This window comes from Pipistrellus kuhlii, unplaced genomic scaffold (assembly GCF_014108245.1).
Source record: "Pipistrellus kuhlii isolate mPipKuh1 unplaced genomic scaffold, mPipKuh1.p scaffold_m20_p_3, whole genome shotgun sequence".
Lineage (NCBI taxonomy): Eukaryota > Metazoa > Chordata > Mammalia > Chiroptera > Vespertilionidae > Pipistrellus > Pipistrellus kuhlii.
In genome coordinates, this window is record NW_023425529.1 from 167,121,464 (window position 1) to 167,136,880 (window position 15,417).

The window sequence follows — 15,417 nt, forward strand, 5'->3', positions numbered from 1 at the left end:
CCATGTCAAAAGAAATTTATGGCCTTAAAAGATGCACTAGATAGAAATATCCTTAATGCTAAATTAACTGAGGTACAGGACTGTTTCTTCACCTAGAATAGATCTTTCAATGACCTTCAGTTTTTCAATTCCTAAAATCACAAATTTTAATATCCTTAATAATATCATTCTGGATCATGGTAATCTATCCAACTACAAAGACAGTCACTCAAGAAGCAAGTGGTGGCATGAATAAAATGTTTCCTGTGGGTTAGAAGTTTTGTGTGATAAAAAGTAAATCATCCTGTACATTTACAACCTCCTGTGATTCCATAATTATTTTGGGCCACAGATGAAACTAACCCTTCTATACAGATTGCTAGCAAAGAATAAAAGATGGGAGGGAGGAGGAACACAATTAATCATTTCTTTTAAAAGGCTTTCAAAGCACAGCACCCAAGGCTTGCTGTCCAAAAGACCTCAGAGGAGCATCTTGGAGATCGCAGTAGAGGTCACAGTGCAGTGGAGCTGTTAGTACATTGGAAGACCCCAGGTTGGCATCCCTGGGAGGAAGAGCATGAGGAGAGAGTTGAAGGCCCTGTCGGGGTATTGGAGGATCAGGCTGTGGTAACCTATCACTATGGGAGACAAGAAAGAAGAGAGCTAGCCCAGCCGGTGTGGCTCAGTGGTTGAACATCGACCTATGAACCAGGAGGTCACAGTTCAATTCCGGTCAGGGTACATGCCTCCGTGTGGGCCGAGCCCCCGTGGGGAGGAGGGGTGTGTGCATGAAGCAGTGGATCAATGATTCTCTCCCATCATTGATGATTCTATCTTTCCCTCTCCCTTCCTCTCTATAACCAATAAAAATAAAGTAACATTTAAAAAAAGTATAGTACCCAAAAATAACTTCTGTATGTAATAGCTATTACTATAATATCAACTTCTTGGTTTTAAAATCCAAGGATCCACTTTATGAGTGCCAAAAAGAGTTCTAAAATGTAAAAAATATACATGCTTGGGTTATAGAATTCAAAAGTAATATACATTAATTGTATGAAAATCCTCCTTCCTATATTTTTTCCAAATTTCTTTCTTATTTCTAGGTCTGGGTGTAGGTGTGTTGCTTTTTGTTTTGTTTTGTTTTTCTTTCCTTTTTTTCCTGTTCATATCTTGCATGTATTTTTCAATTCCCTTTTTATTTCTTAAACTCCAATTAGTAGCACCTTCTCATGGGAACAAAAAATAACATGTTTCACATGTTACTATAAAGGAAGTGCATTAACACTATTTATATAAAGCTTTAAACCTCAACACTATTAACATTTTGGGCCAGAAACTTCTTTGAGGGGAGCGGGGCCTGTCCTGTGCAGTGTAGGATGTTAAGTAGCATCCCTGGCCTCTGCCCACTAAAACCAGAAGCACCACCAGTGTGACAACTAAAGATATCTCCCAGAGGCCTTCCGGGAGATACAGTTCACAATGAAATAAAAATATTAATACAGTCAACTCCACAGAGAATATAAACTGTTGTTTTAGAATCTGACAAAATAAACATAGTGTCTAAAATTACACCACTAGAAAACATGGACTGAAGATAAAAATAAGAAGCTGAAACATGAATATTAAAGTGTCTCAAATTTAGCAAAAGAAAGGGAAAAGTGTTAATTTTACTCCTTTCTTCCTCTAACTCAGAGATTTTCAACTTTTGTCATCTCATGGCACACATAAACTACTAAAATTCTGCAAAACAAAAAAATATATATATTTTGGCCGATCTGATAAAAAAAAAGAGGTATAATTTTTTATTCATTCACACCAGACAACTATTATATTGTCTGTTGCCATTTTTTTAATTTGAGAATCTAAGGGAAAAGAGGTCAGTGCCCTGACTAGTCAGGTATTGCATTTTTTAAAAAGTCTTGCAGTAAACCAGTGTGCCGTGTGCACACCAATTAAAAATCATTGTTCTATCTCTGTAGATTGTTTTTTTATATACTGTGCTTTGGAGGATATCCAAGTATGTATTCCATAATAGTAGCTGTAGTAGAGGGAGATAAGTTAAAAGAATTCCACCTAATTACAAAGGAAATTAATGTGAAGTTTCAGTCATGGGCTTTTATCCTTTCCTTCCTATTATATAAACAAATAGCCACCTTTAAGTACTTTTATTACTGTAGAAAATAAACTGGGGTTCCCATATAGGATGAAAAAGTAATTCTGCTGTCCAAATTAGTTCTTGAAAAGAATTTGTTGTAATTAGATACATAAAGCACTGTTGTGGCCACATATTTTCATAAAAGGTGAATGGAATGGAAATATAAATATACAACATATGGTATCAATAACTATCTTCAAACATAATTAGAATTTCCACAGCTATGCTTACATTTCTTGAGTGTTACAATTTTTTTTAATTTTTTTTTTTTTACATTTACACGTCTCTACATTTAAAAAGAAACAGGGCATTTGCTGTTGTTTGTAAGTGCCCCTTTTGGAAAAATGCCAGCCATTTATAGCATTTAATGCCCTAAGGAATTTAAGGTCCTCTAGCAAGGAATTTAAGTTCTTGAGACAAAGGACAGTATCATACTCATTATGTGCTTCCTGCACTGTACAGTAGGTATTTAATAATGTGTGTTGAGTAAACAATCTCTTCTTATCCTTACTGCTATACACATACAGATCTCATAATTGTCATGATCATGAACAACCCACAGTAACTTTTATTTTTTTATGATTGGCATCTTTTAAAGCAATCTTCCAAAGATCTGCATGGCCCACACATTTGACATTTTAATTGCAATGCTATCTTTCATTGTACTGCTATGCCACAGAACACTTAACCACTCCTCTAAAGCAGCTGGGATCACAGCAGCTACTCACAGCAGGATTCTGATGTGTCAATAATGCTAATCTCTAGGGGTCTACCGCATGAGGGTTCTAAGGGGGGCCCTCCTAATACGAGTTCAACCTAGAAACATCTCACTGAAAGAAAATGTGTCAAAGGGGAAAAGGCATTTCTTACATATAGGAATGGGTTTTATCCTACAGTATGACAAGTGTTTGGCAGTGGCATCATCTTGCCTATCTATATAAGTTGAAATACTTTAAGTCTTATGTTAAGCTAAATAAAAACAAATACATAAACAACTGCGTATTTTAAAACTGACCAAATTAAGTGAACTCAGGTTCCTTAATTTATTCTTAAAAGATGTCTTTCAAGAAGTTTTCTATACCTGGTCATGTTGGAAAAATAAGTTTACTAAAATAACACAGACACAAAATGAAAAATAATCTCTCATATAAGAACAATATTATGCAATTCAAAGTGCAACCCAACTTTTAAAGGTACTGGAAGGTTAGTTACTGAGATACTAAGAGCATCAGATTTACTTATGAGGTAAATCTTATAGCATGGACTCAAAGGATGCCATAACTCAAAGGATGGAAGACTCTGCTATATACTGGGGGGAAAGAAGGGGAATAGATAAATATATATTTTTTCACCTATATATAGGGTGTATCAAAAAATGTACACACACTTTGAATAATTATAAAGGCAGTGTTACCTGGCCAGTGTAGCTCAGTAGTTGAGCACTGATCTATAAACCAGGAGGTTACGGTTCAATTCCTAGTCAGGGCACCCACCCTGGGTTACAGGCTAGATCCCCAGTAGGGGGTGTACAAGAGGCAGCCAATTTCTCTCCCATCATTGATGCCTCTATCTCTCCTCCCTTCTTCTCTGAAATCAAAAAAATATATATTTCATAAAAAGAAAAAAATAAGACTACTCCAACCATGAAGACAGAAGAGAAGCAGTCCAGAGATGGAAGAAACTGGCAACGCCTTGCCATAATAGCAGTCAGCAGCTGTGTATTACTGCAGGTTGCCCAGGACCAAACCAAAGAGGGTTGGACCTGCCTACCACCATTTATCCACCATCCAGAACTGAAATATCATTGCTGACACGTACACATAAAGAACTATTTGACATTGAAATTGGATCTCAAAAGAACTGTTGGCCCAGAAAGAAACTCACTACAGACTGATTCATATGCCTCTCAGCATAATGATTAATGCTTGTCTCATTTTTTATTCTTATATTTCCAGTAGGACATGATCTCACTCATCTAGGAGAAATGGTGAACAACATAGACTGATGAACAAGAACAGACCCAGAGATAAGGAGCCATGGGTCAGACTGTTGGACCTCAAAGGGAGGGAGGGGATAAAAGGGAGAGATCAACCAAAGGACTTATGTGCACTCATATGAGCCTAACCAGTGGTCAGGGACAAGAGGGGGGTGGGGGCATGAGTGGGGAGGGGTGGGGATTGGAATGAGGGATTGAGGACAAATATGTGATACCTTAATCAATAAAGAAATTTAAAAAAAAATAGCAGAAACCAATTTGGTTCAGTGGGTAGAGCGACCGTCGGCCTGCGGACTGAAAGGTCCCAGGTTCAATTCAGTCAAGGACATGTACATTGGTCGCGGGCACATCCCTGGTGAGGGGTGTGCAGGAGGCAGCTGGTCGATGTTTCTCTCTCATTGATGTTTCTAGCTCTCTATTCCTTTCCCTTCCTCTCTGTAAAAAATCAATATATTTTTAAAATAAATAAATAAATAAATAAATAAATAAATAAATAAAGGCAATGTTTATTAAAATACATTTCACTTTCAAAACTAAACTATCAGTTGTTAAAATGTGTCTATATATTTTGGGGGGCACCCTGTATATATCATGAGGCTATTTGTCATATATTTGTGCTTGTGGCTATTCCAAGAAAAAGCCTCCAGTTACTCAGAACTTGCTTCTTTGGGGAGGATTTATAATAAACCAAGATTTTTTTTTTATATGACACAAATATAACAGTATCTTACACTTTGATAAGGTAAAATTTAAAGTGCTTTTGAAAACAAATTGGAACACAACAATTTGTTCTATACATATTTCAATTACAAACATTTTACTTTCTACTTAAAAGTATGAAAACCAAATTATCTTTAAATGTAAAAAACTACACTCTACTGTACAGTACAAACACAAACATCAAATTCAAGTAATTTGCTGGCATCAAAAAACAAAATTAGTGCGGACATACGTTCTTACTATAATACATAGTTCGTTTTACAGTGAGTCACCATGAGTAATTACACTTTAAAACTCATTTTTCCTAGACTGCTAGTCTTTCTAAATGTTCTTTTAAATTCTAGATCTGTGCATCGTAATTACTACCTTAAAAGAGAACATCGGAAGAGGTATCATACTTGATTCCCTTTGTTATTTTTCACAGTGACACATAGGTACCTCTGTTAGTCACAGTTTAAAAAGAAAAGTTTTCCTGTGAGTGCCATCTGTTTGGAGTTTATACTGCACTTCCTCATTGACACAATGGCAGTAAAATTCTTTCAGAGCCTATTTAACCAGGATGTATATGGTACTTATTAGGTCTTTAAATTCCTTTCCCATTAGCAGAAAAGATTTCAGCACATGATTTAAACATCCTTCCTGTATTGCAAAAGTTCAGTCAGCTGATTTTGGAGGAACATTCCAGTAGGGAGACAGGAATTGACTCACTACACACTATTACAAAAGCCTCCTAACGGGTCTCTGCCAGCCGCAGGCTCTCCCTCCTATATTCTGTCATCCATTTTGTGGTCAGTTCTCTTATTCCCAAATGTTACCCAAAGAACTTTACCTGCAGGGTGAAGTCCAAACCCCTTAGCATGGCATTGAAGACTCTTCCCAACTGGTATAAACCTACCTTACTTCTTCCTTGCCTCTCTTTCATATATAGGCATCTGCCTGGAGACATTCTCATCATTGCCATCAAGTCATGTTCTTTCACCCCTCCGTACTCCTGCAAAAATTCTTCTGCTTAGAATATATTCCTGTCACTTTACGTGAGCATTCGCCAACACAGATCAGTTCAAATATCACTTCCACAGTGAAACCTTCCCCTACATTCCTCACCTAGATTTAACATTTAGTCATCCTTTGCCCCTCTACAAAAATTAAGCATGATGTTTATAGGAATTTGATAAAACACTGACTGAATTTTGAAAGCATACACATGCTTACTAAGTGTGGGACTGGCCATAAACTGTTAAAAGCCACAGTTAAAAACCATAAGGAAAGTCCATGCAACTATATATAGGATGGGCAAAAGCATATTTACAGTTGTCCTTATGGAAAATAATAACTAATAAATAATATAAGAACAAACTCTGTTTCATGTACTCACAAAACATATATTAACATTAAAAATATAGTCTTACACCTTGTATGCATATATTAATATGATAATCCATGAACACACATAATAGGTTGCTGAAGACCTGAGGTGGGGGTGTGGAGGAGCAGGGGAGGGCTGGAGGTCAATGGAGGAAACAGGGGGATATATGTAATACTTATAATAATAAATAATTACATATATATATATATGTAATTATTTATTATAAGTATTACATATATAGCCTTAGATAGCAGGCTCAGGGCTCTTGGAGGGAGTGGAGTGATTAAGAAAAAAGAGAAAAAACTAGAAAATCATGCACATGGACTAGAATGTAGAGATTACAGGGAGGGGGGAGGGGGAAGAGAGTATAGGGGGAATAAATGGTGATGAAAGGAGATTTGGTGGGGTGAACACACAATACAGTGAACAGATGATGTACTGTGGAATTGTGAACCTGAGACCTGTATAATTTTGTTAACCAATGTCACCCCAAAAATTGAGTAAAAAGGGAAAAAGTAAATAAATGAAACAAAGAGTTTGTTTTCGTGTAAAATATAGATAGATAGACAGATGATAGATAGATGATAGATAGATAGATAGATAGATATAGATAGATAGTCTTGGTTATATTTGCAATCACACTGAATCATAGATTACTAAAACTCCAGATGTATAAACTACTTCACCTTAAATATTGATAAATGTTAACTATCTAGAATGTTACGGCAACAATAACCTTAACCAGAAAAAAAACTTAGTAGCTTCCATTTCAATAAAGTTTCACTATTTAGAGCTTCAAAATCCCTGCAATGGGACAAATTTATTTAATTGAAAAAGAACCAAAGATAAGGAAAAAATGTAATTAGTTTCCTGAAGGTCAGCCAGACTGCATTGAAATTTTCTGTCATCACCTTTGAACAATTCTCAAGGCAATGATTTAGTGAAAAAGAAAAAGAAAAAGAAAAAAAAACCAACAACAACAACAACAAAAACATACTCTATAACTGATAAGGAAAATATAGACACGCAAACAACAATTTAACACAACAGCCAAAATAAAGTTGTGTCCAGAAAGAAGCTCGAGTGTTGGCGATTTGCTTCCACTATGTTTGGGCGCCTCCAATATTAACTAACACCTTCCATATCCAAGGGAAGCTTTACAATTCAAAAGCAAGTTTGCATAAATCCTGTAACTGCAGCGGAGCAGGGGTTATTTGTCAGGATTTAAGACATTACAAACCCAGGAAAAAACGCAGATAGAAGACTGGCCAAGAAATGCAGCACTTGGTTTCCAAAAAGAACTAGTCTTCCTACAACAAAATGGCCCAAGAAAAATGAGCGCGCTCACCCACACAACACATGACAGACACACACACACACACACACACACACACACACACACCACTTTTATTCCATCACTACATTTAAATTCCGCTCTGTGTGCCTACTGGTGACTCCGCTGATCAAACATGAACATCCAATTTTCAAATTGTGATACCCTGGACCAAAAGTTCCATCATCTCCCGGTCTCTTTCCAAGTGACATTAACTTGCCAAGCGAGTCCCAGCTCCATTTCTCAGAACAGTTTAAACATGAACACACCCTCGGCGCGCACCCAGCAGACTCCCCGAGGTCAGAGCGGGATCCAGAGCGAGTCTGGAGAGAAGCTAGGGGGACCCAGCTGGGCGCGGCATGTCAAACAGGAGACAGAGTCAGAGGGATCCGACGGGAGACCCGTGCCCAGAAGGGTTTTGGGGGGCGCCAGACCCCCCAACCCTCGGGTCTGAGCACTGTCCACACACACACACACACACAGAGCTGGAGCGGCTCCGCCACCCGAACCCCGAGTCCAGTCGCCAGGCCAGGCCCCTCTCCACGGCCGGGCACCTCGGGGTGGACTTCGAGCGTCCTCGCCCTAGGAAACGGCAGCCCCAGAAGGTCTCCGGGGGCGGACACCCACCTGGCCGAGCCCCGCCGAGGACCGGGCCCACCAAGCCCAACAACAGCAGCCACTGGAAGCGGAGTGTGCCAAAGGGCGAGCCCGCGCGGGACCCCATGTCGGCCGACTCCGCCGCAGGTTCCACTCAGCGTCCGGTCGCTTCGGCCGCCGCCGCCGCCGCCCGCTCCATCACTCCCCAACCCCGCCTGGGGCCCCGGAGCTGGCAGGGGCGCGCGCGCCCGGGGGACGAACACGCGCGCTCGCCACTGACGCAACTCAGCCCTTGTCCGAGCTCGCTCCCGACATCGCGCTCGCTACCGCTGACGTAGGGAAAGCCCGAGTCCCCGGCGAGAAAATGGAATTGCTATCCGGACGCTCCGAGCCGCGCTCGTCCGCCCCGCCCACCCGCCGTCCGCGCCTGTTTCTACTCCTAGGCCCGCCCCACGGCGGGGGTCGGAGGAAGCCGATTGGAGGAAGCGCTTAGCGTAAAAGGAGGCGGAGCGTGAGACCCCGGAGGTGAACTAAGGCCCCGCCCCCTGCGCAGCCTCTTCTGATTTGTGGTCTGGTTTTGGGGCGGGGCGCCGGGCTGCGCGCCCATTGGCTGCTTGGCTAGGGAAGAGCGGGGCTACGGAAGAGGCCTGACCTGGCCGAGGCTCGGATCCCGCTGCCTGCCTGCCGGGGCTGGTGGTGGCGGCGGCGGCGGCCGAGGCCCCGGTATCCGCCCCTGGGCCCGGGAAGATGGTGCTGGGTGGTTGCCCGGTGAGTTACTTACTTCTCTGCGGTCAGGCGGCCTTGCTGCTGGGGAACCTGCTCCTGCTGCATTGTGTCTCCCGGAGCCACTCGTTCAACGCTACCGCGGAGCCCGAGCTCACGTCCGCCGGCGCCGCCCACCCGGAGGTCCCCGCCGGCGCTCCGAGCTGGGAATATGGCGACGCCACCTCTCCAGTCATCCTTTGCTCTTTCCTGTAAGCTACCCAAGTCGTGGAGACAGGTGGAGCTGGCGATATAGGGCAGGGAATAGATGGGGTGTTGTGTTGGGGGAGGAGGAGGAGGAGAGGAAGGATGCTTTGGGGGGTTTTCCCGGACCTTCTCCACCTGATGACCCGTTAGTCAACACTCGGGAGGTAAATATCATGACAGGTTGCTCAGTCCTCTCACCTTGGGTGTGGGTGACAGCTCCTTTGGGATCCCGAAGGAGGAGATCTAGGGAGGAGTGACATCATACAGCCTCCGGAAGAAGGGGAGGGTAGGAGGTTGTGCCGCCTCTCTCCTCCGTTTTACCCTAAAGAGATTCCCTCGTAGGGCCTGGTATTATGTGAGCCACAACTAAAGTAAATCACTTGCCCCTGCCTATAAGGTACTTGACTGTGAGAGAGGAAAGAAATGATCCAAGTCATTTTTTTTTTTTACATCTCTTTTTAGTCAAATAAGAAAAGGCGTTTGGGAACTGCAAAGGAGAACTGGGAATCCTTTGGCCTTAATCTTGCCCCCAGAGCCTTGGGGATGTTTGCCTAGAGAAGAGTTGAAGCTATGGCAGAAGTAGAATCCGGGCAGAAACAGGACCAGAAACAACCCCTGCCCCCAATAAAAAGGGTCATTTGGATGGATGGATGGATGGATGGATGGATGGCTATTTGACCTGCGGCGCTTCAGTCTAATTGACACCATCTCTTCTTGTCTTGGGGAAGAGTCAGAGTGACATTAAACCCCAGAAAACTTGAAAGAAATGTCTCTTGCCTGTTTTGATTATATATATGTAAAGAGCCGATTGCAAAGGCCATGTGATGATCATGTTCTTACTGGTGATTTGTAGACCTGATGAATTCATAGACTGTGACGACCCAGTGGATCACGTTGGAAATACAACTGCATCCCAGGAACTTGGTTATGGTTGTCTCAAGGTGGGTTTTTGTTTTGTTTTATAAGCAAACTCATCCAGAAATGTACATGATCTTACCTCGGGCACTTGCCTTGGCTGGCCTGGGGCCTGCGGGCTGGGGGCAGCTCCTGGGTTGAGCGTCTGCCCCCTCGTGGTCAGTGCATATCATAGCGACTCGTCTTTCCAGTGGTCATTTTGCTGTTCGGTTGATTTGCATATTAGGTTTTTCTAATATAGGATGTCTTTGTAGGAGATTATACGATTCAAGAAGAATCCTTTATTAACAATGTTCTCTTTGAATAGAGAGAAACTATTTGGTTCCATTAATAATATCTCTAAAGCTAGGTGCACATTGCCTAGTCAGATTCCCCAAAACTAGTGAAATTTATGTGTGTTCTCCCCATTATGGATGCACAATTATATTTGCTGTATAATACAAGTCAAAACACAATCAAGTGTAACAAAATTATGGGGAAATATATTTTTTTACTTTTTTTAAAAAAATTCCTTTTTGTTTGAAGTATTACATAAGTCTCCTTTTTGACCTCTCCCTGGCCGCTTCCACCCTCCAGCAGATGCCCTCACCCCCCACTACGGGAAAATATTATTTGTACTAAATCAGACACAGAGGAATAAACCTGAAAGTACTAAAACTAAAAGCTTATATTGTAATAAAGCATAAATAAATATTCTCAATACAGTGAGATTTTGTCCTTTTGATATTTATGGATAAAAGTTTGAGTTAGCATTGTTTAGAGGTCAGGTAATTTTATATATTTTAATTGAAAACTGAATTGATCTTGTCAAGGCACTCAAACTATAGGACTGGCAGTGCCCAGGTACCTGACTCCCTGGGAGAGTACACGGAATAAGCATTGTTTTTCCTACCAGCTTCTCTTTGAGAAATACTCCAACAAAAATAGTAGTGATGCACTTAATAAGGTGCCAGTAGAGAATGTACAGCTGTGCTTACTTTTCTAGAATTCAGTTACATGAAGGGTCAGAGGTCCTGTTCGGAAATTTTTGCCGGAATTTAAACATACTATAGATATACTACAAATATCTGTTCATCACATAATCATGACCTAAATAAAGTCAGTCGATATTCTGAATTCTTTCCTAGTTATGTTCATTTGTAATATATATATAAAACAGACCTCTAACACAAGGTCAGCTTTTTAAATACCCATTCCCAAATGCTCAGTAGTATGCTCTTTTTTCTGTAAATAAAGGTTAATTAAAGTATTGTGTCCATCTGTTCTAAATGGCATTTAATGAAACTGATTATACATTTTTAAAATATATTTTTATTGATTTTTCACAGAGAGGAAGGGAGAGGGATAGAAAGTTAGAAACATCGATGAGAGAGATACATCGACCAGCTGCCTCCTGCACACTCTCCATCGGGGATGTGCCTGCAACCAACATACACGTCCTTGACCAGAATCAAACCTGGGACCTTTCAGTTCGCAGACCGATGCTCTACCCACTGAGCCAAACCAGTCTCGGCTGATTATTCATTTTTAAACTTTATTATTAAAGAAGCCAGTCAAAAAAAAAAGGGGGAGGGGGGGAGAAAAAAGCGAGGTTATTTAAAGCAGTGTACATTTAGGATGGACTAATTTACAGTCACTTGAAGTATGTCACTAAATCCCTTGTTCTTTAACACAGCTTTACCCTAACTTCATTAGGATAGTTATCATCCTGAGTCAGCGTTATTAATTGATATAAAGATGTATTTTGTGTGACTTGCTTTGGTGAGTTTCTTTGGTTGTTACTCCACAGTTTGGTGGTCAGGCCTACAGTGACGTGGAACACACGAAAGTCCAGTGCAGGGCCCTGGACGGAATTGAGTGTGCCAGTCCTAGGACCTTCCTACGAGAGAATAAACCTTGTATAAAGTAAGTGTTCCTTTGAATGGGGTAATTGATAGTTGGGTGGAGGTAGAGCTCTTTTTCTTGTCATCTCTTGATGGGACTGTTTCTTTTACCTTAAGTGTTAAATGGGCAACAGGATTACTATTGTGCATAATCAATGGATAGGGCAATAGAGCTATTAATATAATAGAGAGGACTCTGGCCTTCAGACCAGAGGCCATGAGTTCTAAATGTCTCTTTCACCAACTACCTACGTATGTTTGGGCACCCAGAGTCTCTATCCCCTCACCGCAAAATGAAGGAGTCGGACAGAGCATCTAGCTCCAGAATGCCCATGATAGGCAGAAATCCTGTGAAAATAGCCTTAGAATTTCAGCAGTAAAGGTTTTATCGTTAAAGGTATGGGCTTCTCTCACTGAAAATCAGTTTATCTTAAAAAAAGAATGAGTCTTGTTTCTATAAGTTCTGCTTGAAGGCACAGAATTTACTTCTACCATTTTCTAGTGAAGAGTCTATGACTATTTCTTTTTTTGTCAGATCAGTAGATTAGTATGCTACAGAATTTTAGTAAATAGTCTATGTGTGCCATGAGATGAAAAAAGGTTGAAAATTGCTGGGCTAGACCTACAACAGATCTTATGGAGAGGGTAGGTAGGATAAGGGAGTAAGAGACGACAGAGGGACTGGCTGCATCATCATTTCACTTTACCTTACATGTTTTAATTTTCATGTGGTAAACATCTTCCTTTTAATTCCTTTTGTCTAGGTATACCGGACACTACTTCATAACCACTTTACTCTACTCGTTCTTCCTGGGATGTTTTGGAGTGGATCGTTTCTGTCTGGGACACACTGGCACAGCAGTAGGGAAACTATTGACACTTGGAGGACTTGGGATTTGGTGGTTTGTTGACCTTATATTACTTATTACTGGAGGGCTGATGCCAAGTGATGGCAGCAATTGGTGCACTGTTTATTAAAAAGAGCTGCTTTTATGGCCCAAAGAGGCAAGTCTTCGGAATTCATCTCTACAGGCTCAAAACTCTTCCTTAATATCAGACCTGACCATTACTTGCCCTCTTTGGAGGAATGGCATTGGTAGGAAGATTTCCCTGGACTGTGGATTTGCAATCCAAATGTTACCTTGCTGACTAGAAATGGCAAGCAAACACTGTTGAGGGAATTAAGTTTATACCTTTTCTCATTACAAAATATAAAAGCTAGCAATGAATTTATAAGCTGCAGAAGGGTTTCTATACTCTTTACTTCTGTACTTGGCCATATCTTTGGAGCAAGTGGACCCAACAGGATGAGCGAAGTGAGTATTGTTAGCTTTGTGCCTTTTGTGACCCCGAGTCTCATGCACGGGAGAACTGAAGCAGAACCAATGGAAAGATTCAGGGAAAGTAGAAATACACACTGAAATTCTGAATTTAAACTGCAGAATTTTGCCAACCTGGAACACTGTTTGGATATTCTCAGTAGGTAGAGTGAAACTCAAAATTACATTTGTTTCACTAAAAACTAGGTGATTGAAGTAAACTACCCTATTAATAAAACCTATTGTTTCACAATTATTATGCTTAAGGGGCAATATATACATGGGGGGGGAATATATATATATATATATATATGAAGTTTTTTTCATTCCAATTATGGTTTGAAAGCCAACAGTACAAGATCTGTCTGGGTTAGTCTATCCTCTTAGCAGAATTTTCCTGACTAAAAAGTAGTATTTAGCCTAACTAATGTGGCTCAGTGTGAGCATCCACCCTTGAACCAGGAGGTCACGGTTTGATGCCTGATCAGGGTGCATGCCCAGGTTGCGGGCTTGATCCCTAGTAAGGGGCGTGTGGAAGATAGCTGATTGATGATTCTTTATCATCACTGATGTTTCTATCTCTCCCTCTTCCTTCTTCTCTGAAATCAATAAAAAATAAAATAAAAAGTATTATTTACCAATTTAGAGAGCCCATGTTGTAGGCTGATAAATAAGATTTCAAATGACTATTAAACTGGTCTTCACAATTACATAAGATAAGGTGAGGAGCATTGTGCTCTTGGAAAGAAAAACAGACTCTTAAAGGATATTATTACTGAGAACTGGGTGGATTTAGGATGTGATTTGTAGGGAGAAAGAGAAACAGTGCAATAAGCTTGTACCAGAAGTTTTCACTGTGGGTTACAGGAGTCAGCCACAGAGAAAGAGCCACAGCTAAGCTTTCACATTCCCAGATCACTGGGAATAAAGGAAATGCTTTGAATAATAAGTGATTTTAAAAAACTTAGTTCCCGTCCTTTTCAATCTAAGTTACAAAGAACTGTTAAGTACAAAGTAAAGGGGGAATTTTATGGACAAGTCAAATTAAGATCCTGTATTTTGGAATAAGTTATAAGTTCTAGAAACAATCATGATAGAACTGCTCAAAGTTTAGTTTCATAATAATTGACTTAAAGACCAAGAATCACAGTTAACTGGCTGGTGTGGCTTAGTGGTTGAGCCTCAACCTATGAACCAGAAGGTCATGGTTCGATTCCCGGTCAGGGCTTAATAAAAGAACATATTTTTAAAAGAAAAATAAGAATCACAATTCAAATAACTCAGGATATGCTCTATCATTATGAAATGGCTTTCCTAAAAATTTCAGCTTTATTACTCCTGACTAATATGATCACCAACTGTTCTGATATTATTAAATGATGGCAATTATGTAAATATTAAAACAGATTATGCTATCTTAAAAGTTCTGGACCATACTGACCCCAACCTTGTTTACAACAGTAATAATTGGTAGATTTTTATTCATAATCTCTGTACTCTAAGGCAGTGTGTTTTAAATTGTGGTCATGAAGAAACTAGACCCAGAAAAATACACAAACACAAAATTTACATAGGTTTTAAGAGGGTCTATTGATGTAACATTTTTTTTTTCTTCTAATCTCACTTCTAAGAGAAGCCCAGAAAACAAACAATTTTAAATCTTACCCAAAATAATATACTACCTTAGGCCACAAATACTGCCTCATCTCACATCTTTTTTTTTTTTAATTTTATTAAAATTAAGTCACAAACCTTATCGAAAGCTATTTTATTTTTAAAAAAAAATACATTTGGCAGTTTTCAGACTCAAATCATTAGTGTTTGCCAAGAGGAAGAGCTTGGGTAAAAAGTAAAGTTTTTAATTTATTGAAGTATCTTTTATAGAAGTCCTCTTGTAGTCAGAAAAGCTGTTGGAGACCAAAGTTGTTTCCACTACTAGAGTGATAACTTGAGAGTCTTTAATAATCTTCTGTGACAATCCATAATTCCAGTTTCAATTTGACTTATAACTGATAGCCATCATCTGTATCCATAAAGGCTGGCCAAATGTGATGCAACCCGAAAAACTGATTTTGTAAGGGAATAGTATTAAAAATTTGATTTTCTTTGTATTCTGGATTCAAGTTGTTTCTTACTATTTGGAAAATAGTGTGTGTGTGTGTGTGTGTGTGTGTGTGTGTGT

The 15,417-nt window shown here is 40.1% G+C and overlaps 2 protein-coding genes across 6 annotated transcripts in view; one reads left to right on the plus strand and one right to left on the minus strand.

Annotated features, from left to right (window-relative positions):
* ADAM9 (ADAM metallopeptidase domain 9) overlaps window positions 1-8,533 on the minus strand; it is a 98,304-nt gene extending 89,771 nt beyond the window's left edge. For 2 of the 5 annotated variants that reach the window (XR_006742999.1, XR_006743000.1), the window contains exon 1: window positions 8,180-8,533. Coding sequence is in view for 3 of the 5 variants with exons in the window: in XM_036455202.2 (XP_036311095.1) it covers window positions 8,180-8,276 (97 nt within the window). In the remaining 2 variants the exon portion in view is untranslated. The remainder of the gene's footprint in view (window positions 1-8,179) is intronic. The other 3 variants (XM_036455202.2, XM_036455200.2, XM_036455204.2) reach the window with 2 other exon arrangements.
* Window positions 8,534-8,766: 233 nt separating this feature from the next.
* Window positions 8,767-15,344, plus strand: TM2D2 (TM2 domain containing 2). The gene is made up of 4 exons (XM_036455207.2): window positions 8,767-9,123; window positions 9,972-10,059; window positions 11,823-11,938; window positions 12,681-15,344. The coding sequence occupies exons 1-4, from the start codon at window positions 8,897-8,899 to the stop codon at window positions 12,892-12,894; spliced, it is 645 nt and encodes a 214-aa protein (XP_036311100.1). The 5' UTR covers window positions 8,767-8,896; the 3' UTR covers window positions 12,895-15,344.
* Window positions 15,345-15,417: the final 73 nt, after the last annotated feature.